At 35.5% G+C, this 22,772-nt stretch overlaps 1 protein-coding gene across 1 annotated transcript in view; it reads right to left on the bottom strand.

The window, feature by feature from the left end:
* PPFIA1 (protein tyrosine phosphatase, receptor type, f polypeptide (PTPRF), interacting protein (liprin), alpha 1) overlaps positions 1-21,715 on the bottom strand; it is a 37,997-nt gene extending 16,282 nt beyond the window's left edge. The window contains exons 1-17 of the mRNA XM_009697040.1: positions 21,617-21,715; positions 20,801-20,965; positions 19,848-19,922; positions 19,235-19,336; positions 18,772-18,993; positions 17,732-17,878; positions 16,642-16,776; positions 15,460-15,543; positions 14,753-14,884; positions 12,327-12,389; positions 10,980-11,059; positions 10,598-10,724; positions 9,723-9,946; positions 9,103-9,337; positions 5,150-5,301; positions 4,235-4,407; positions 3,333-3,426 (exon numbers count right to left, since the gene is read on the bottom strand). Coding sequence (XP_009695342.1) covers positions 3,333-3,426; positions 4,235-4,407; positions 5,150-5,301; positions 9,103-9,337; positions 9,723-9,946; positions 10,598-10,724; positions 10,980-11,059; positions 12,327-12,389; positions 14,753-14,884; positions 15,460-15,543; positions 16,642-16,776; positions 17,732-17,878; positions 18,772-18,993; positions 19,235-19,336; positions 19,848-19,922; positions 20,801-20,911 — 2,156 coding nt within the window. The 5' untranslated portion in view covers positions 20,912-20,965; positions 21,617-21,715. The remainder of the gene's footprint in view (positions 1-3,332; positions 3,427-4,234; positions 4,408-5,149; positions 5,302-9,102; positions 9,338-9,722; positions 9,947-10,597; positions 10,725-10,979; positions 11,060-12,326; positions 12,390-14,752; positions 14,885-15,459; positions 15,544-16,641; positions 16,777-17,731; positions 17,879-18,771; positions 18,994-19,234; positions 19,337-19,847; positions 19,923-20,800; positions 20,966-21,616) is intronic.
* Positions 21,716-22,772: the final 1,057 nt, after the last annotated feature.

Genomic DNA, 22,772 nt, shown 5'->3' on the forward strand with positions numbered 1-22,772 from the left:
TTTAAAGACCATTTGAAGCATCTGTATTTAGAATGGCTCTTGGCAGGAAAGTATACACTAACCCCACAAGGAAAATAAAGCAGCCTGGAGTAACATCACTTTGTCAGTGGATTAAGATAGCATGGGAATGGATAAATCCAGAACTTGTAGCCAAAGGGGAATGCTGTATTCCAGATTTCTTGGATGGAACTGAAGATAACCGATTTGGAAGAAGTTCAGAGCAAACACTGTAGTGTGGTGGAAAAGAGTGATATTGATGGAAATGACAGAGTGGCAAGGTGTAAAAATTGAAAGGCAACAGTAGCAAAACATGAGATGAAAACAGCCTAGCTTCAGACAGAGCACCATGGAAAATTAGGATCATTATATATTGATTTCAGGTATGTAATAAACTCTTTGTGTGGTAATCTTTTTTTAAGGAGCATTATCATAAATTTAGGGTTGCCTTCCTTCTTGATTAATACAGTATTAAGTTTGTTGTGTTGTGCACAGAAAAGCACAAATACAGTTGTGGCAAACACCATCAACAGTACAGCTCACAAAGAAGATCAACAGCATGAACAAAGCACTAAAAACAACTTAGATTTAGTAATCAAAATGCAACACTTTTACAGAAATATATCTACCTAGAAAATGAATTGCCACAAATATCTACTATTGCTGAACAACTTTCACAACCCAAATCACAAAACTAATTCCATCTAAGTAGGGTTTAGTATTTCCATTGTAAAAATTCACACCATGCAAATTAAGACAAGACATTGAACTAGCATTCACACTGAACTAGACAACACTGGATTTATTTCAGCAACATGTTTTCACAATAAATTCTTTTGAATCTAGTATCTCCTCTCATAATTAGACTTTTTTGAAAAAAGTTAGATGTTTTAATATATTGCTAAAAAATCCAAATGGGATTTATCATACTTTCACAACAATCCTAATAAAATAAATATAAACTTACCCTGATTTTGCACTACCACATCAAATGGTAAACAAAGGAAAATAAAACAATGAAGGACAAATGTAAAACTAGGATTAAACTTAACTCAAAGGCATACAAAAGACAGACAAATAAGGTATACTGTATTTTAATTCTGTAACTATAAATAGGTTTTTGTTAGTAAAGACATTGAATACTGCCCTCAGCCTGTTCATGTGCATGCATGCAGAAATCAGAAAGATAAGCAAGCAGATAGGGATTAGAGACAACTATAAATAGAACTAGCTGTCATTGTTCCAAGTATTCAGGTAACTGGAATTCTTTTCACTGAATACAAGATCTTATAAGTGAACAGTGAGCCTCAAGAATTTCTTTTAACCCCACCCTCCTCCAATATCAAAAGCGAAAAGCAATTCAGAGCAGCTTTACCACCTTTTCTTTTTGATAATGAGCATTTCAAGAAGGCAACAAGGGATCTTTTGACACTTTGTGATAATATTGCTTCCTACGTTCAGAATACCTGTCAGTATTCTGAAACAGCTGGATTAAACTGCCTTGCTGGGATTTTTTAAATGGTAGATGTGCTTCTCATGGAAGTTCAAAGGGCCCTGCTGCTGCTCTCAGCAGTAGGAGGAATAAAACTAAACTTTATGATACGTATCTTCATCAACACAGTCTTGCTTCATACCCACTTTCACTAAAGTATCTGAATCATAGATATCACCCTGTGAATAAGCACATCCCATATGTAATAGCTAGGCAAGGCAAGTTCAAACTACAAGTTTTCATTTGTCTATTTAGAGACTCTTGCCTTTTAACCAACCAACATCACACGGCCATGAGGTATACTTTAAGTAATACCAGTAAATTTCTGAAAGGCAGAACATTTACAATGAAAAGTCACAATTTATCTGCAACTGCATTTTTTGCATTTATTAAAGCAAGACAGTACAGATTGTTTCGAATGAAATTTGTTGCTGGTATTGAGAAAGATCTATATTGTTCAAAGAACAGGCCTACCACTGTTTAGATATGACCGACCAGACTAAAACTATTTATTCAACCAAGATGTGGTATGACTTTAAAGCTCTGTAGAAAAGGGAAAATACCAGATCATCATAATATACGATTGCCTTCAGTGTAACAGTCTGAAGAAAAACAGCTGAGCATTCTGTTACACAAACAAAACCACATTCCATTCTGACTTTTCAAACCAACACGCTGCTGGTTTTCATTAGCAGTCACCCAGCATTATTCTTATTTGTTGACAGAACTTAGGTACTGCAAGAAATCTCTCACAAAGAGAACATTAGCACACTTTCTTTTCAGCATTCACTATTCTGTCTTCAGAAGGCAAGTAAAAAAACAAGGCATGTCTGATCTTGGTCAGCTCTTCTGACACAGAGTAAAGACAGCTGAACAGAACAGAAGCAACAAAAGTTCAAGGTATATGGCTCGATTTTGGGTGCAAAAATGCAAAGATGCCTGATCCTACTTGCATAAATGTGAGTGTTTCCTGTATTACCACATAGAGCACAAAGCCACAATTTCTACTAGTAGCAATATCTATTTTTCACCTACAATTATAGGCTTTGCTTCATCTCTTAAGTCTGGGAATCACAAAGCACGAAATAGATACTCAAAAGCTGAACAGTAAACTAAAGATTTTCTTGGACATACACTGAAAAAAATTCTCATGACTAGGAAAAGGTAACTGCATATCTAAAAGGTGCCATAAAAAAAGGAAATCGTCACAATTTATTAAAAAAAGAGGAAATCAAGGTTATATGGTACAAAGAAAAAAATATTTCAGCTGCTAAAATCTATGAGAGAAAATGTCGAGATAACCGTAAACAGAAGTGAAAAAATTAGTGAATACAGCAGCAGTTAGCAGCTGCAACACAAAAGGAAAGACATAAAGAGTCACCTGCTAGAAAGGAACCAGCAAATGCTTACAGGAGGATGTCTGCATGGAACATCTCACGCTTTCACTCTGTCAACTCTTTCACACTCTGGAGCAAGTAACAGCCAAAGGTAACTTTGGGAAATCTTCCAAATGAATTAAACCCAAAGCAGGTATTAAATATAACAAATTTGGGGTGGGGGTGGGGGGGTGTTGATAAAAGTCCATTTTTTATCTCCAAGGTTGTTTATTACAACATTTCAACAGTAAGTTTTCAGCACTGAAATTAATTTCAAACCTACCATGACCTATGCTACTCCTAATGTTCTGGAAAAAATAGTTTTTAAAAAAAATTCTACAGAGGCTTATTAGCCATAGCACCATACTAGGCAAAAATACCTGGAAACAAAACAAGAAAGAAAACAAAACATTTTTAAACAAAGCAATACCTTAACAACAGAGGATTAAAAATATTTTGTAACTTACTTTTTCTGCATTTTCCTGTTTTTTTCTGCCTGACCTCCAAGCTTGCTGAGACCTAATGCATCCTGAGAGGAACTATCTGCCTCTGCGATGCCAACTACAAAAAAAAAAAAAAAAAACACAAACCAAAAACCAGTCTTGTTATCTTCTCAGTTTTGGCCAGATGTAACTCAAAAATCACTGCTGCTTTCCGGAACAAAAGTATTTAATCCTTTGTAATATTACTGACCAGAAATGTACAAAGCCAAACCTTCAAGCCCATCTATCATTCCATTTTCTAGTTGAATACATACCCATCAAAATGGTGTATAAAAATAGGAAAATCAGACCGGTATGAACTCAAATAGGTGCTGCCTAAAAACAGCTCGAGTCACACAGAGAATCTCATGTTTCAGCCATCTGTAAGATGAATTCTCAGTGTGCTTGTATCACTTCTGATTGGTGTCAACATCAAGAATACTGTTTTATGCAAAGAATTACACAAGACAGAAAGGTAACCGTAGCATTTACTAAGCCAGCTGGGTTCATTTCAAGGGAGTTCCTTTGGGTATAAAGTGAAGATAAGCCTGTTGGTGTCAATACTAACAAAAAGTCTCTTTTGCTTCTCAGATACAGTTGAAATCTTTGCTTCACAAAACAAGCCACAACAGTTCAATAAAGTTCGATAACCTAGCTATGGGAGACTGAAAGATAGCAATACCTGACTAGCTGAACTTGCATCCTATGCTCATAGAAGGACCCATCAGACGATTCAGAGTCACTAGTTCCAAAAAATGCTGTATATCAGCATCAAAATAATCAGTCATAAATATGCACATACTGATACATACATAATAAAATTCAGTCTTTCACTCTCTCTCTTACTGTGCAAAAACAAAAAAACAACAAAAAAAAGGCAAACCAACCTTGTCCTAATGTTTCCTTGCTTGTTTGTCCAGGTCGTCCCTTTTCTTTCTTGCCAAACAAGCGGCCAATAGAGGATTTGATCCCCTTCTTTTTGGGAGCTTTATGAAGGGAATCTTGGCTACTATTACTGCTACTAGGATTACTTGTTTGCCCATCTTGCGAGCCTGTTGAACTTTACAAACAAAGGAGTCATAAAGGAGCACATGTACAACAAATTCACTAGCATAACATAGTGAGACACAAGTTCGGGTTTCTGTGCAAGTTAATAAAAGCTCAGTAACTCACTAATGACGTCTAATTTCAGCTTTTAATGAGTCATGAAAAAAAATGTATCTACTAAATACATGTCATTAATTAGAAAAAAAAGTGGGAACAACTAAATCACGCAAGAAAGGAAGTGATATAATATTTATAAATTATAGCATGGAATTACAAGTAAATTCTTACTTTAAGTGTTTAAAGTGCAATTCAGACACATCAAAGTTAACAACACAAACTCCTGACAAATTGAGGCAGACAATGGAAGTTTGAAATACTTGAGTGGAATCCATTCCACATACTTAGGCACTTTGAAAAGAACATCTGTCAATCAAAATGATGGTAATTTTGCAACTTATTTCTAAATTTATAGCTAAATTCCAATCTATGAAAGAAGATTCAAATTGTACATCTTTTGTTTCATAAACATGAAGCAAACTTAATGCAGACCCCGCGTACCAGAAGAATTCTTCACATAAAGCTATTTCTGGTCGTTAACAAAATCTGTATTCCTATTGTTTACCTAAGTCACCCATTTATGTGTTCATACTCTTTACTTTTGAGAAACACTTCAATATCTAGACTAAAATCCTACAGTCTGAACAGCTTTGCAGTTTTAGAATTTTATTGTGATGATCTGAAATACAGCTACTTACTTTCTAATGTCCCTGATATCTTCATGGCTCACTGTATGCAAAGCTCCTTTTTGGACTCTGTCCAAACGCAAAGAACGAGGTGAAGAAGGTGGTGATGTCTCACATTTTATTGTGGTTTTATCATCTCGTACCTCTTCTCTAGAAGCTGGAGACTAACGGAAAATGAATGAAAACTGGAGGGGTTAGTTGCAAATGCCAAAACATAAATGTAATATCAACACTACACAAAATATTGAAAGGAAAAATCAATTATTTCAGTGTTAAAGGATTACTCTTGCCCTTACTGTTCTGCAGTTGCCTATTTTTTGTTTGACTTCTTTCTGAATTTTCTGTTACCTTCAGTGACAAACTACTAAATTTCAGTCTTAGCTAGTGAAATGAGCAAGTAGCACTCATCTTGTATTCATTCATAGAGCTAAGAACTCAAGCAATGTCTTCAGCACCATAAAACTAATATACGTGACTTCAGTTTAAGCAAGTGCAAAGACAGAAAACCAGAGTCCTGTGAAAAGAAGGCACTTCAGTTCTCACTGTTACATGTTTAGACAATCATTAGAGCAAGAGTACCAATTCTATGAAGTCAGTTTCTACATACCTGTGGCTGTGGCTTATCTCAGTTTGAGTAACAGAAATTAGGACTTACTTGTGTGTGTACTAACAGATCTTTAAAATTAAATACTGTTTCATGACGATTGCAAACTAGTGGTTACAAACAGAAAGCAACAGTCTCCCACACCAGCAAAAAAGCCAAACAAAAAAAAAATACACAAAGCAAAACAAACCCACACGAAGATGATAAACCACTTTACGTTTAATATCAAAGAACATACAATCTTGCTTTTTTATACAGTTACCCTGCAAATGCCTTTTTTTATGTTCCTGTTATCGATTAATGAGCTTGGGGACAGGGAAGGAGATAAAAGGGCACACCAATAAATAAACTAAAGATTTTACCTTTCTACGGTGTTTCCTTAAATCACTAGGCTGATAGATGCATGCAAAGAAAAGAAATTTGGAAAAGCTGTATTTATTGTAAACTGTAGCACAGACGGACATAACTAGTACAGACAAAATGTATTAGGGAGAATATAAATAACAATTAGAGAAAGATACAGAGTATGAAGTAGTCTTCAAATCACAGATTACTTAAATGTATCCCTGAAGAGGGAAAAAGGAAGAAAAAGAAAGTAATCAAGACTTATAGTTGGTTATCTACAAATGTACCCTAGATATTTGAATGTATTGGTACCACTGGCAAATCAGCACACTAAATGTGCATTCTCTTCAGAAAAAAAACAAAACAAACAAACAAAAAAAAAAACCAAAAACAAAAAAAAACCACCACACAGAACAGTAAAGTACACAGGGGCATAAGCTGTTGCTTTTAAAAGGTGAGAGGATTTCCTGTCATATGTCAAGGATTTGCCTTGAACTATAAAACCTACATGGTAGCCACAGCAGGCTTAACACATTGTCTGCACTAGTCCCTTCCTACACCTTAGCAACTTCTGCAGTTGTTTCCTACTTAGCATAAAGACCAGTCATACTTTAATAATTGAAAGACAGTGCCAACCACAGCTGATTTCTATACAATAACGGTATTCCATTCTTTTTACTAAGTTTAAAGTGCTGGAATGTTCAAGCAAGAGTCTACCACCAGTTTTATTTTATCCTCCATTCACTCCAGACGCCACTGCATCTCTGCTTCCTAGGTACTCGTCACCTCTGCCAGTGCACAGAGCAAGGCAGCAACCCTCAGCTACACAAACATGTTACCAAGTTATTCAGACAGATGCTGACAAAAGTTTCATTTAGATAATTCATTTAATAGTTATCATGGCATTTGGTAACAAATTATTTCAAAAGGCTGTAACCAAAAATAACGTCAGTCCCCTCTGAAGCTGAAGGGGAATTGCATGTTGTTTCCCTCCCACAAATGACAACTTTTGATCATTTTTTATTTAGACTACATGCAAACTATGCAGCATTAATATGTAACGTTTTGTTCAATCTGACCATAGAGTACTGTGTTAATAAATCACAAGTTCATAGAATCATAGAAGCACTTGGGTTGGAAAGGACCTTTAAAGATCATCTAGTTCCTCCTCAAGGAAGGAGGACAAAGCACAGCACACTCACTTTAGCCTTGCTGGATCTTTCATCTGTTAAATCTTATAACCCATAAAAATGAAAATGTTTACCACATGGAATGAAAACTGTCCACAAGAACTCTTCCAGAGAGCTGCAGGTTTCCCAATTTATCATGTTGATGCTTTTTAATTCATTTTAATTATGAGGGATTTTCAGCTAACTGAACTGCCTAACACCACTACTGCAGTTAGCATTAAGCTGATTTGCCTACATGATCATAAACTAATGCCACTTTCTATTAAAACACTGAAACACCCTCCCCCAAGAATGAGTCTGATAAACCATAATAGCCATTCCAAAAGTTTCTAGAAAGCTCTTGTTCTGTAATTCTAGAAGCATAGCTTCCTGTTTTCAAGCTTTCACAAATCAGTTGCCAGGTACAAAAACGTCAAGACAAATGCAACTGCAAACAATGGATCAAGTGTCTGACTCAATTCTTACAATGTAAAGTGAATTTAATTACGGTTTACTTTTGCTCAAATACACTAGATTTTAACACAAGACATGTTCTTCTGATCTAGTTTTCATGAAAATAGCTACTTGAAATTGTATATGGTTTTCTGTAGGAGAAGTACTTAGGCTTAACTACTTACTTCTGTGAAATGTTGGAACATAAAGCACTCCACATTTTGAAATTTGTTCCTTTCTGTAAAGGAAGTATGCTTGACCCTGGCTATACACCTAGAGCTAGTATGACTTTTCTGTTGTTGTTGTTAAAAAAATAAAAGTCTTCTTGGTATACGTACACACTCATTTTAAAAAGCCAGCAAAAGTAGTTAGCCAAAATACTTGTTTTTAAACACTCCTATAAGAGACCTACATGAGCCAAGTCAGTCATTTACAGTCCACCTGCTCTTACAGTGATGGATAGCATTCCTTGTCCACTGGTTGGTATGGTATAGGCATGATACAAGTACAGTAATCCAAGACAGTAAGGTATAGTAAGTATGACATCGCACATACAACTAGCAAGTACAGTTTCCAATTGCACATGCAAATCTGGAGACAAGGAAATGTATATAGAACTAAATTAGAGAAGGAGCTTTTCCTCAAGAGTTCTTGCAAATAAATACCTGTATCCAAGAAGCTCCTTAGTGAAAGGTATCCCAAATACAAGGAGCTGTTAGGTTTGCTTAACATTTATGTAAAAACAAGAAAGTGGAAAACTTGTATCTTGCTTTTACAGGTAGGTTTATGTGCATAAAGCAGGTCCTAGAAGGATTAATTTTTCTAAGCAGTCATATGAATGTCAAAAGAATGGATCCATCTTTACTTGCTGAACTGATAAGCCCAAGCTACTACGTCTAACACATACTTCCTTTACCTACCAGCCTTAATAGGTTAAAACAAGACACTAGCACTCATTAAAAGAGCTGTGATACCTTCACAATCTTCAAGATTAATGCAATGTATGCAAATCACTTTTTAGCTGAGTATTTAGTGGAATAGTGGACTGATTAAAATAAAGTTTAAAGCAGAGGGAGAAAGTGGTTGCTGTACCAGGGGTTGAAAAGAAAAAATTATTTCTTCTAGGAAAAGGAGTCAGAAGAAAGACCGTAACAACAGAAGGAATACTTAGGCATGAGATGTTGACCAAATAATAAACTTGAGTTCTGAACATTTTTCCTAAGCATTATGACTGTATCTTACACTTTTTATAGAAGTTGTAAGGAAGCAGTAGAAAAACCTAGAGAAAGGAAAAATACAGCTGAGTAAGAAGGAGAGGAAGGGGAAATCAAACAACCCATTTCCTAGAGAAAAGGAACACGCTTCCAAAAAAACTGAAGTTAATGGATACTTACCAGTGTCATGATACCTAGTCTGTCCACTTCCCGAGCTGGACTATGCGGAATCCGCCTTGGGGTGGAGCGGCCACTGCCAGGCGGGGAAGAACCAGCAAGTGAACCACTTGCATAGGGAGGAGGAATGGAGCTCATGGACCGGAATCGGCCGTGGGCATCCAAACTTCCACTACCTACTCTGCTTTCAATCTCCTCTGCACGCTGCTCTGTGTTTTCCTTTTCTTCTTGTATAAGTCTAAAAGAAAAAAAAGTTTGAAAGGAACATGACATTCCAAGAAGTACCATATAAACAGAACAGCTGACTCAGGCATTAGGAAGAAGCAGTACTTATCAGACAAAACACACTGAAAAATCTTCTAATCCAATGTGAAAGAAGTGGCAAACACTACTGCTATTACCACCATGCAGGGATTTCTGTCAAACTACTAATACACAAACCCTTCCATAAATGAGATTAAAGACAAAGAAGTACTTAAGCATAAGCAAACTAGTTAGTTCTGTCAACCGCCCTGCCAGGAAACCGAACAGGCGACCACCATTTTCCAAGTAACCACACAAAAATGATTCCCAGAATCACAGAAACTCATTTTATCAAAACCTTAACAGCAGATAGATCATACCTAATCTCTTTGTTGATTGCATCCAACTGTTCTTGAAGCATCATGGCCAAAGTCTGAGCATCAGCCTGACCGCTTGGTGACAGCAGATCAACTGAACTGAATATAGTCTCCCTATCATCCTCAACATCAGACACATCAACATCACTTTCAAATGCTTGTGCCACATTTGCCAACACACTTGCTTGCTGGGCTCGCTCCCAGTCCTGCTCATTCAGAGTTTGAACCTATTAATAAATAAAAAAAAAATCCAAACTCAAATGGGAAAAACATGGAGTTTTCTACTGTTTTTCAAGAGGTTTAAAATAATTTTTAAAAAGCCCACTTACATGCTGAATGCATCCATCAAGACAGCAATGTTTAGAGAAATGTAAAAAAAAGCTATCATGTAGAAAACGTTGCATCTTACAGTTAAGTGAAATTTAAAAATGGACAGCCTCAATGAATAAATTAAAACGTCACATATCTTGGCTATATACACTATAAATTACAGTAGATTTTGCTATCGAATCCAATGAGAATTTTGGAATCAGCTTTATATAATGGGAACTTATGTGTCCTGAAAGGGACTTGAAACTGCTTGCAGAACAGTAACGTTAGATTAGCATATAGACACAAAAGTAGGACTGTTTCAAATTATATTTTACAGGCTTATCATACATAAAACAAATTGGAGTTCTAAATAACGATTCTGCAATTATTTGTTAACAATTAAAAAGACTAGTAGCTGTGTATTAGTCAGTAAAACAGGATCTATAAAATCTAGCAGTTTAATGCTATGTACTCCTATTCTAAAAACTCCTTGCAATAGATTTGCCTCATCTAATCTCTTTTGTTGCCAAAGTTTTATTTTCATTTTAATTTCAGAGTTGTATTACCTTTGAAGGTTCATCTCTGAGAGCTGCCAAACGTCCTTTCTGGGGACGCCTTAACACTGCTGAGGTGCCATAGGAGTCTGCATGACCGTCAGATGAAGATGTTATAGGGTATCTGAAATCTGGTCGGCTAGAGCACAAAGAAACATTTTATCCTGACAAAGGAAGTGGGAAGGGCAAAACAAACCAAAAAACCCACCCAAATGATTCCTCTTGTCCCACCAGTGGCAATTTTTTTAAGCAGTACAAAAAATGCTTTATATGCTCTATAAAGAATATGTTTTACAGCTATGACTAAAATATTTTCAGTTATAATAGAAAAAATTACATTCAAAGTGATTTAAAGAAATTACAAAAAAACTGAACTACAATTAAGTGCTGGTACCTATGATGAAGGGATGTGGCTCTGAGTCTCACTTGGTCATTTTCAGCCCTTAATGCTTCAACATTTAATACAAGTTGATCCTGTAAAAAGAGATAAAATACATAAAAATATGCTAAAAAACCACGTGTCAAATACTGATTTATAAATTAACATTTAGTTTTTCAATTTTTATGAAACTCAGAAATAACAGATTTTAAAACACACCCTTCAATGATGTAAAACATAAAAATGATTTGTTACACACAATACAGCACACACAAAAGGGCATCCAAGAATAATTCTGTTTCCTCTCTAGACTGTGACTATGTATCGACAATATGTATTTTAAAAACAACTACTAAATAAAATCCACATATTACTAAATTTACTATAATTAAACCGTAATATTTGATAAGAAACAAGAAGATTTTTCAAGCTCTGTGCACAAAAGGTTCTAAATGCATTCACTTTTAACTTGGACATTTTTACATGCTCTAGAAACTCAGAATTTAACAACAGAGAAATCCAATGAATGAGAAAACAATGAAAGACTAATAAAAAGTGGCTGATGATGAACATCTGTGCCTTGTGTGAAAACTGCTGGCCTACACATACCAAAATTCAAAGCATATTCTGCAAAGTACTATGAATGCATTCTTCATTTTATTACAGAAGCACAGCCCTTATAGTTTGGCCTAGCTACTTACTAGAATGATTTGGGGAGATGCAGTACACCTGTGATTTAATTAGCAATAACAAGTATTATTTCAGAACAGATAGCATGACCACAAAATCATTTGCCACTGCAAAGGATGCAAAGAAATGTAAGGCCTCACCACCATTATTCAAGAAGTGAACTTGTCAGTTCCAGGACAAGCAAAACATCACACAGCTGCTATGGCAAAGGAGCAGCCAAGTCTAATAAATATTTCTCTCCCTGCCCCCCAATTCTTAAAACTAAAAATTTTTTTATCAGTCAAACAAGCATTTCATGATGCCCAATGCTTTAAGAAAACACTTACGGTAAAATACCCAACATTAAAGTATTTCTCTTCTTTTTTTACTGTTCAAGCTCATACAACTGTATAAAAATTCTATTCAATCTTCAAACTTTGGCAAATTGCCAATATATCCCAGCCACTTTACATATTCAGAAGTGTCTTAAGTCCTTAAGTAAAAAGCTATGTATTACATTTAAAATCATCATAAAACTGAGGCACACAATACCATAAAATGAGCAATAACAGCTCCCTACTTTTAAACAGATCAGGTAATGTTAAGTTTTACAGGGGTATTCAAATCAGGTCCTGCTATGTAGCAATGTAGCAATTATTTTCCAATATAGTATTTCAGAAATGTGTATTATACCTTTTCATGCTGAAGTTCCTCTACTTGTTTTTTTGCATTTTCAATTTCTCGAAGAAGTGAATTCTAAAATAAAATGTATCACAAAATTATGTTAGTTATAAAAGCTTTCAACTCTTAACCCATAACCAAGAGCAGTATCAAACAAATTCAGTCAACACTAATCTTAAATTACAGATACTTAATTACTTACATCATTTCACTTTGATTATAGTTGAAGGCTTATCCTTTCAGGTGTACAGCCCTCTAAATAACAGGTTTAGTAATAGTATAGTTACATAAAAATTTACTACCAATACCAGCCTTTTAAAGCTTCATTTGACAAAATTAGTAATAAAAAAAAGTAATAATTAGGCAGCTAAAATAACTCAAAGCAATCCACTGAGTAGTTACTAAGGCATTACTGGCTGTTATCATTAGGTATTCATTTTATTTTCACTTGCCTGACCTACAAAATGACTACACAGTAACCTCTTGGATGTACTGTACCTCCAGAACTGCAATACTCACTGACTTAACAGCCTTCATTAACATTAGAGTTGTTGTCTTTACAGTTATACCATGACTTTTAAACAACTCTGGTAAATATAAATACTTATGACTACTACAATCTCTGCTCAAAGCAGTTTCCAAATTCAGACTAAGAATCATTTGAGAATTAAGAAACATTTGAGAGCTACAACAATCAAAACTATTTTCAAGTATGATATTTGACTGTCGTATGTGAATCCAAGGGGAAAAAAAAAAAAAAAATAGAGATTCACCCTCCTAATAGCAAACTTGTAACTGGGTCACTTCCTTTTCCTTTTCCACCATTGCCAAGAAGTTCTGCTAAACACATTTCCTTCCAGTAAATAACACCATTATTACTCGTTTAAGATGCAAGTAATGTTTCATATATGAACAAACAAATCGTTCCAGGAAAAAAGCCCAAGGGATCAGAAGAAAGTCTTAAAATGTTACTTGCATGTTTCTTCCCAACGTATCAAAAAAGAATGACCTGGAAGCCACAGAAAGAATACTTTTCTAGAAGCTGTTACTCACAGTGAAGGACAACTAGATTTTCCTCATTATTCATGAATGGAGTTTGTGTTTGGAAGGAAAAGGGGAGTTAGAGTCAACCCTAAGACACCCCCCAATATTAAAGCATTTTTAAAAAAAAAAAGTAGTCAGCTGTTTCTTAGAAATTGGATTTATAAAGATTGTTAGAGCATTCTTGTTGATGTCATAACAAGGCCCATAATAAGAATTTATTAGGAGCAGTTGGTGATCTTGAAAGTAGTGATGTTAACTAAAAAAGACAAGACAAAGTTTGCAGCCTCAGATGCCTGATGATAAGCACCTTTACCACCAACTCCAAGGACAAGAATCAGTAGGACCTACATTTGCTCTGCACTACTCAATTCCTCCCAGCTCCAAGAGTGCCAAAGCAGGGAAAAGAACCAACTAAATCTTTGTAATGATCTGAGGGGAGCAGAGTCCTGGAATTCTGGAAAAAACATGTCAGATACCTGACTGATGGTTTAGGGATGAGAACTGAGTTGACATGAATGCAAGAGAAAGCAAACATTTATTAAAAGTCTGAATACATCTGTATATATTGCAACTGAGGCATTCTATTGCCATGACTTTAAACCAAAAGCCACTCAGCTTTTATTGAAACATTTCCCCAGGTGGTCATTTCACCCTCCAGTAAAAGCCAGAAAGTATTTTTCTATTCCAAGATAAAGCAATTCAAAGTCAGCATCAAGCAAAGCGCTACTTTAGAAGACACTGCTTCGTTCAATGCGGAGTAAGGGAATCTAACTTAAAAGGCATGCATGGAAGAAAAATCCATGAGGACCTAGATCCAAAAGCAGAAGGGAAAGAAACAAAATAAGGAATACCACAAGGTAGAAGATGAATTGAATACAGGGGAAAGCTCCAAGGTGTGCATTGACAACACAGGGAACCACCCATTTACATTCATATAACCTGTCTCAAAATGATCTATCAGCAAAGGAAATGCAAGATTGTTTCAACTTGCAAGAATCCCACAGTGACTCAGGGTAACTGGTACAGACAAAAGCAGGGGGAAATAAAAGAAACTGAACCTAAAAGTCAAAGTTCTAGCCCTAATTCTTTAGACTTCCTCTATTAACTGGATGAGCCTATTTATGCAGTCCACACCAGTCAACTAGGAAAGGAACAAGCTTTTTAAAAGATGCCTTCTCAACACTGTAGTACAATATCCAGGGACAACCTCAAAAAACATGAATTTTAAGAACATATTTTCAAAATCCACACTAGAAAGCAGCCTTAACAGAAACAACATATTAATAAGGATTTAGTATTTATTTATTGAAGTTACTGACACATTGCAAAGTACAGAAATTGCTACAGAATGTTGAACATCTAATTAATGGACATGCTGGAATATGACTTGTTACCTTATCTTCCAAGGCAGCCATCCTTTCCTTGAGATGAAGCTGGAGCCGTTCATTAGATTCAGACAGAAGCTTATCAACAGTTTCTGACAAACGTTTATTATGCTCCTCATTCATCTTCTCTCTCTGTCTAGCCTAAGATACATAAAAGCTACTGAAATAACTTAAAATTTACATCTATAACAATTTCCAGGTTGTAAAAACAGTAAGCTTTCTTTAATCCAAATGCCTTTTCTTCAATAGAAATATTTTTCCAAAGGAATAAGGAATACTGCATGTACCTCCACAACTGTGTAAGGGACACTTGAGACTTTAATAACTGTTCCAAGATCAGAAGCTTTAAAATCTGAGCTTACACTTCAAGAAAAAGCAGATTTCAGAACAAATTCCGTTATTCATAACCTAGGAACTAATTTTTCCATAGTCATTTAATTCAGCAAGTTTTTGATCTGTCTCCTCATCGGAAAGTATGACTAGCAATTAGGTATTTACAAACATATTTTCAAACTTTCATTGAAGTCTTTGAGCTTTTTCTTGAGACTTAATGTCAGCCATAGTACAGTGGCTCAAATCTCCCAACTATCAGCCAGCCTAAACTCTGGCTTTATTTTAGAGATGAGAAATAAAAACAGCTTTGTTGAATGGTAGACAACCATGAAGGGGATTAGATTCTTTCACCTTTGTATCTTTGTCAAAAATATGTACAGTACCCTTTGTAGTTCTTGATTCTTTTCTTCTAGCTGTGCTTCCATCTGTCTCAGTCGTTCCTCTATATTGCCATGTCTCTCCTCAGCCTGTCAATTTGAAAACAAAATTAGAATTTTTTATTATTTTTTTTTTTACAAAAGGTTTCAAAAGCATAGAAACATGGAAGCACAATAATATATCTAACATGCTTGGTGCAGCTGCCATTTATGGTAATACACAATGCAGAACAGATGCCTTTCTGTCACTTAAAAGAACCTAGTAAGAGTTCATACATTAAGTAACAAAATGATGAAGCCTCTCACCCCTAAGTACCATGAAATCAGCTACTATTTGCAAATCAGCTTGCAACAGCAGAAGCTCACTCCTATCTCCAAGAATTTAAACAAAAAACATAAAACAACCCCCCCAAAAAGAACCACTAAATGCATTTTCATCTTTTCCTCAACTAGCCTAGCCAATATGACGCTTTGTTAGTAATCATGACAATGCAGAAAGCAGCAAGCAGAAACAAGAAACATGGACTAATATATACAAATTCTACCTTCCTAAGCTTGGTGGTAAGTTCCAATACTTTAGCATCTTTAGCAGCAGAGTTCCCAGGAGACAAAAGGTCAGACTACAGAGCCAGTTAGGGACAGGAAAGATAACAGGGAAAGAAATGAAACTAAGACTTTAAAAGAAAATACAAACACTTGAAAAGGCTCATTTGTAGTTACTACACATAATTCTTCAGACTTCATTATTCCATTTGCAGCCTTCTAAAAATCTTAATGAGTACCATTACTTCTCTCTCTCCCCACATTCCTCACTTGGTTAACAGTGGAAGAAATTTGGGCTTCCCTTTCAGAAATAGTTCTTGTTTTAGAAGACTTTATGCCTATTACTGAATTATTTTTAATAAAAAGCAACAAAATAATAATTCAAAGAGATATTTTCATAATGTAAGAGAGTTAATAGAAAATCTGCTCAAGTTCCAAAGAGGAGAAATTAAAAATTACAAAAAGGAGAGTACATCAGAGTGTGTTCAGAGACATGAACGGAAAATGCAGAAAAGGAGAAACATTTTCTGAGCTAGCTGGGGGAAAAACAGAAACACAATGTCACAAAACCAACACTACGAACATTTCATGTAGCAGGACACCAACGGAGAAGAGAGTCTTGAGGACACTGTCCAACTAACTCACCTTTGAAAGTGCTGCAACTCTCTGTGCCAGCTCAGCTTCCACCTCTGGCAAAGTTTCAGCTTTTCTCAAAGTCTGCTGCAGCTTTTGCTCAGCTAGTTCCAGTCGTTCTTGCAATTGCCTATTCTTATCTTCACTCTGCACAGGATTATGATCAGCAAATGTCTAGTGTTAAAATGGTAATTAATTTTCATCAAAGAGGAAGGTAAGGATACAGATTATCGCCCTTACTAGACCTGTGGAGAAATAACTGTCCAAAACTGGTTTCATAACCAAAGATGTGGCATCCCCCTCTTCATTACGTGAGAAAATTTTTTTCTCTACAATTTTTTTTCTGCAGACAATTTTGTGTATTCTGAAAGCAATTGTATCACCAAATAAACATAGTTACAGCATGGGCAGGAGCATAGAACAAGTTGTGCATTTTCTGTGTCAAAGCTGTGCTAAGACTTTGAGTTGCATCAAGGAAAAAATTCCTTCATATTTTAAATAACACTATGCATATTATTGCAAAATTTATTTTTTTTTAAAGTGTGTACAACAAAGAATTACACTAAAAGGGACTTCTATTGACTAAGAGTTGCCTGCCTCTAGTTAGAAACTGATTGGTTAAACAAGCATTTCTGGTTTATGAAGTTGTACTACTTCATGTCAAGCATACGGCAGATTTCCTCCTGCAGCAAGGCAACATTTACTTCTATTATAGGCTATAAAAATCACTACACAAATTTTAAAACTGTTTTAGCTTAGAATGAGTAACTCTCACACATGAAACTAAAAATGCTTAGATACACGTATAATAACTTAAAAATCCACAATTAGTAAGGACAACAGCCCTGTCGCGCTATGATCAAGAGCACTAAAATGCTCAAAACCACTTCCTCTCCCCAGTAAACTGTCTCATCTTCATTTCCAGGGTATAACTCTGTACAATGCACTCCTCCAGTTACTGAAAAACAATTGCTAACAATAGCATATTACAGAAGATACTTATCTTCTTAAAAGCAAACTGCTTTAATACAATATGAACATTAATTATTTCCATTAGTTTTATGCTAAGCAAAATGTACTTTATCTTATTTCAAACTACAACCTGTCGATGCATGGAGTCTTTAGTGGCAATTTCATTTTCAAGTTTATCATTGAGGTCATGCACAGATGTAGCTTCACGTTGTGCAGCGAGGTAGCGTTTCTCAAGAGTTGTAATTCTCTCTTCCATGTCTTCCTTTTGGGCCATAGTCTAAGCAAGACACAAGACAGAATTTAGAATATAACAGATAGTTATTTAGTGATCAAACTGGAGGGGGAAAAAAAATAATAATAATAAAAAAAATAAAAATCAGATATAGTCTGTTACTTTTCTCAGTAGAAAATGAAATAGAAAGAATAGTCTCACTTAGGCTTAACAAGTTCAATGAGTTTTGGTTTTTGTTCAGTTTTTTTTGGGTTTTGTGTGCACTTTTTGGGGTTTTTTTAGTTTTTTTTTTTGTTGTTGGTTTGGGGTTTTTTAGCGTTTTTTGTTTTGTTTTGTTTTTTAAAACGGTGAATGCTTCAAAAGTCTGGTCTTTATATTACACCACAGATCTGCTACTCACCTTCTCAACGGCACTGACACAGCAAATCTTTACTTCTTGGGGACGGTCAGAGACTGTTCTTGGATTTAACTAAGCTCCCTTTCTATTTAATAAGGACATAGTACACTGCAATATATAGGACCTTGGAGATTAGTGACTGATCAGTAACAGGAACTGTCAATCACAGCACTGAAATTGAAGTGATTTCTCAACTATGTACATCTTCAAAAATAAAAAATTTAAACTTCATGAATAAGCTTAGCATTTATGACAAGATCAAGCACCTTTTCAAGAACATGTTAGAGTTCACAATGCAAATCTCTAATTTAACATATTTGTGAAGTATCTAGTTAGTCACAGACTTATTCTGAAGACAGATTTTCCTAAGTGACTCGTCTTTTAAACAAAAAATAGCACCATCATGCCCTAAACAATTTTCTTCTTGCCCATCAAACCAAAGACAATAAAAAGCACAAAGGTGTAACTGAGCACCAACGACACTGAAATTTTGTAAAGCAGTTGCATTTGACTACCCAAATGTTGACAGTTTATTCCTCACCTCTCGTACATCTCTCTGTAACTTTGTATTCATTTCTTCAGATTTTATTAAGTCTTTTCTAGCTGTGTCAAGATCTTCTTCCAGCTCCGTTACTCTGCTAGACAAAGCAGTAAGGCGTTCTTTCATTTGTGTCTGCTCTTTGTTTTGCTTATCTATGATGTCTTGGAGTTCAATCACTTTAGCAAGGTTTTCATCATGGCATAAAGAACCATCAGAGGATCGCTATTAAACAGGGGGGGGAAGTATTTGTATGTTACACAGAAATTTGAAAAACAAACTGTTACTTATCTGTAAACACCCCTTCCCCAAAATAATTTTATTATTGGACTTCAAAAATTAAAATTGCGGTAACTGATACTTTTTTAATTAAATCATCACTCAAAAATCTTTTATCATAGTTTAAAATTAAAATATTATAGTTAATGATTAAAAATCAGACAGCTAAAAAAGTAAATACCTGTACCTTCCCATTTGTAGTTGGTGTATTTTCTTGTTCATGATTTATATCCAGCATCCCATCTGGAAGTGTTTTCTTCTGATTATTTTGCTCTTTCAGAATCATTAACTAAAAGAAAAGAGAAGTTTACAGACATATGTTTCAAGTCAATTCCTTTCTCACTAATAACATAAGGAACAGCTGCAAAAGCAAAGGAGCAAAACAACAATTACTGATTCTACTGCAAGGTATGTATTAATAAAATATGGCACAGGCACTCAAAATCTTATGCCACTGCAATCCAAAAATTCTTACTTTAAAGCCACAGGAACTCTTTTTGTTGTGGGGTTTTTTTGGGGTTTTGGGGTTTTTTTGGGTTTTTTTTGGTGGGTTTTTTTTGTTGGGAAGAGGAGGTAGGGGGATGGACGGGGCGGGGGGGTTGGTGTTTGGGTTTTTTTTTCTCCCTTTCCTGCTCTTTCAAAGCAACTAAGTTAAAAATTATAGTTATTCCATTTGGCAAAAGATCAAAAACAAGAAGTGAAAGTGAACCTTAATAACTGAGTAAACTACTGTGTACAAATACTGACTAAAACACCCACAATGTACACATGAAGACTTCTTTTAAAAAAAAGAAACCTACCTCTTTATGTGTAGTACCTAGTTCTTCTTCCAATAAGCTACATCTTTCAAGTGCTACTCGTAACCTCTCCCTTACCTGAAAGAGTAATTTCAAATAATTTGAAATCATTGAAATTAAAAAGAAATTTCACTTACTGCTATGCTGCCATCCCGTTCAGGTAATAAATGACACTACTTCCATTACACTTAGAGACCTGCTTAATCTTGAGTCAGTACTAATTACAACATATGCTACCAAAAACCTTCTAGAGAAACAATGCATATCTTAAACTCTAGCTTTTCCTTTTGTCATAAGCAAATCAAATCTCAACATGACCTGTACATTTAGGCAAGAATTAAACATATCCAGAATTTGCTTATCCTTTGGTAAGGCACAGAGTGTGTACGCTTTTGCTTATTTACAACATGGAAGAAGAGATAGAATTTCACTTAAACTAATTTGCCGGACTTTATATACAAGGGTCACAAAAGTTAAGTAAACTATGAGTTGGCAGCAAAATTCACAGTAAACTTTACCACTTGCATATCCTGCTGCCAATATCAGGCGCAACTAAAGGGTGGAATTCCTTTAATTCAGCTTTATTTTATATCACAGTGTAAGCAGATTCCTCTCCTCCTGTTCTCGCTAGTCCATTTCTTGTATTACCTAATCAAAAGGCTAAACCCTGCTACTATACAGGTAAGCAAATGTATGCATTCCTACAACAAATGTATTGCCCCTGAACCATGTTTAATTTACATCAGCACAGTTAATGAAGTACTAGATAAACTACAGCACCTTGCTTTAGTGCAACATATTAATTTAGGGGAGCAGTTACTGATGCAGTTACAGCAAAGCCACTACCTTAATACAGAGAAAGTTCAGAGACTTCAACAACTCCAGTACAAACAACTGCATAGTTCACACAAAAGAGGGGATAGGACGAGAAGATGTTAGCTACCATATTTCATTACCTTTTCATCAAGAGCTTTATGGTGCTCAAATAGAGATTTTAGTGCTTTGAGAACTTCTACTTCACTAGAAACTCCTGCTGGAGACTGAGCTTGTCTCTTTACAACAGTCATTCTGAGAGATCGCTCATGCCTGGAGACAAGACACTCCAAATGTTCCAGCAATAGCTAAAACAAAAAGAGGAACAATGTTTATTCCTGTTCTGCATAACTGCAGAAGACTTTGCCTCCTAGAACATCAAGTTTTGAGTTTTAGATTTCAAATCTGAGAGATAAAGAGTATTGCATCAAGCATAAGGACATGTTTTTAACATTTCACCCATGGTAGAAGTTATATCAGAGCTAACGCACCTCCTACCTCTCTCTTTTGGTCTAGTTTTTAAATGAGGTTTCTACTTAACCAGGCCTTTTCAGCTCCGCCACCAGCCTGAGGAACTGCCTGCTTGTCAGAAAAATACACAAAGTGCTCTAAATCAGAGAGCAACTGTTCTGCTGGCAGCAGGGTAAGCTGCTGAAACATCACCAGAGCTTGCCCACTCTAGTCCTCTGATCTCGGGTGTTGTACAATTACAAAACTTCAACAAGAAAGCTGAATGACAGACAGATACAAGCTTTTCCTGATTCTGCACAGCAGTATATGGAGCTGTGCATAAGCTTCAGAACTTTCTTAATCAACACACGTATGCAATTCCATGGGGACTCATGTGCAAATATCAGGAAAAAAAATACTTTTAGCTTTTCAAATTCAACATTCAATGTTTTTCTCCATGTAGTTGGATGTTTTAACAATGGTGATCTTGGAGAAGACAAGGAACTAACCCTCGTATTATTTCTTTCTGCTTTCAGTTCAGCAATTTCTTCTTCCCTTTCAAGCAGCTGCTCCCTGCATACATTTAGCTCTTTTGTAAGCGCTGCAAATTCCTGAAATAAACCAGACAGAAATATAAGCACATCAAATATCAGGATATAGTGAGAGCGGATTCGTATGAACATTTGGACATGATTTCTTGAAGTATTCATTTCAGATGTCTAAAGCCAATACAGTTGTATAGTCATGCTAAGCAGGCTTAAGTTCAAACACTTAAAATCGTTACACTGTCAACTGTAAAGATAAAAGATGTTTGACCAGTACTTTTCAAAAGTCGGTTGTCTCTCAAGTCAATTATCTGACTTGGGGGTTCCCTGGTAAGCAAAGAAAAACTTATTTGCAATGCACTTGCTTAGTGTTTCAAAGAGTTGTTTTGCCTTTTTTTTTTTTCTACATGACTGCTGCAGGAGGCATGAAAAAACAGAGCACTAAGCACAGTAAAACACACAAACCAGCAAAACATGACAAATTTCAAGTCAGTATTTAATTGTGAGAGGCAAAACATAACCCTGGCATCTACCAGAATACATAGGTTACTACTTTATAGTAATAGAGCATTCTTGAAGCTTCAACACTGGAAGAAGACTCAGGCCTTTACCTGTACTTGTCTACTTAAGCTACATACAGGAATTTCATTTACACCTACTTTCAAATCTCACAAAACAGAACTGAAACAGCCCTTTCCTTATAGTCCTGCTAGAAATCTTGGAGGATTAGAATCAGAATATTCTAAAAGTCGAGCCCTTGGGCTCAAAGCCCTCAAAAGGCTTTCCTTTCAAATTCAATGAAGCTTTCACCAAACAAAACTCAACCAAAGTGAAACAGTACATAGAACGAAAAGTCATCAGGGAACATGAATTAAGCTAACTCACATTAGTTTTTGCAGTTTATTACTACTGTGAAGACTGAAACTAGTCAATATTAAAGAATGTATTTCTACATTTTTGGATTTCTGTGAGGAAGATACAATTGTACTGAATATCAGAAAGAGACACTACATCCTAAACCATTTCTACTCTCTACCAACAGCCTCACTAAAAATACTCAACATAAAAGACATTTAAACTTTCTGTCAACTCAGTAAGCATACTTTGGATAGAATAAAAG

This window comes from Cariama cristata, unplaced genomic scaffold (genome assembly GCF_000690535.1).
Source record: "Cariama cristata isolate BGI_N322 unplaced genomic scaffold, ASM69053v1 scaffold25193, whole genome shotgun sequence".
NCBI lineage: Eukaryota > Metazoa > Chordata > Aves > Cariamiformes > Cariamidae > Cariama > Cariama cristata.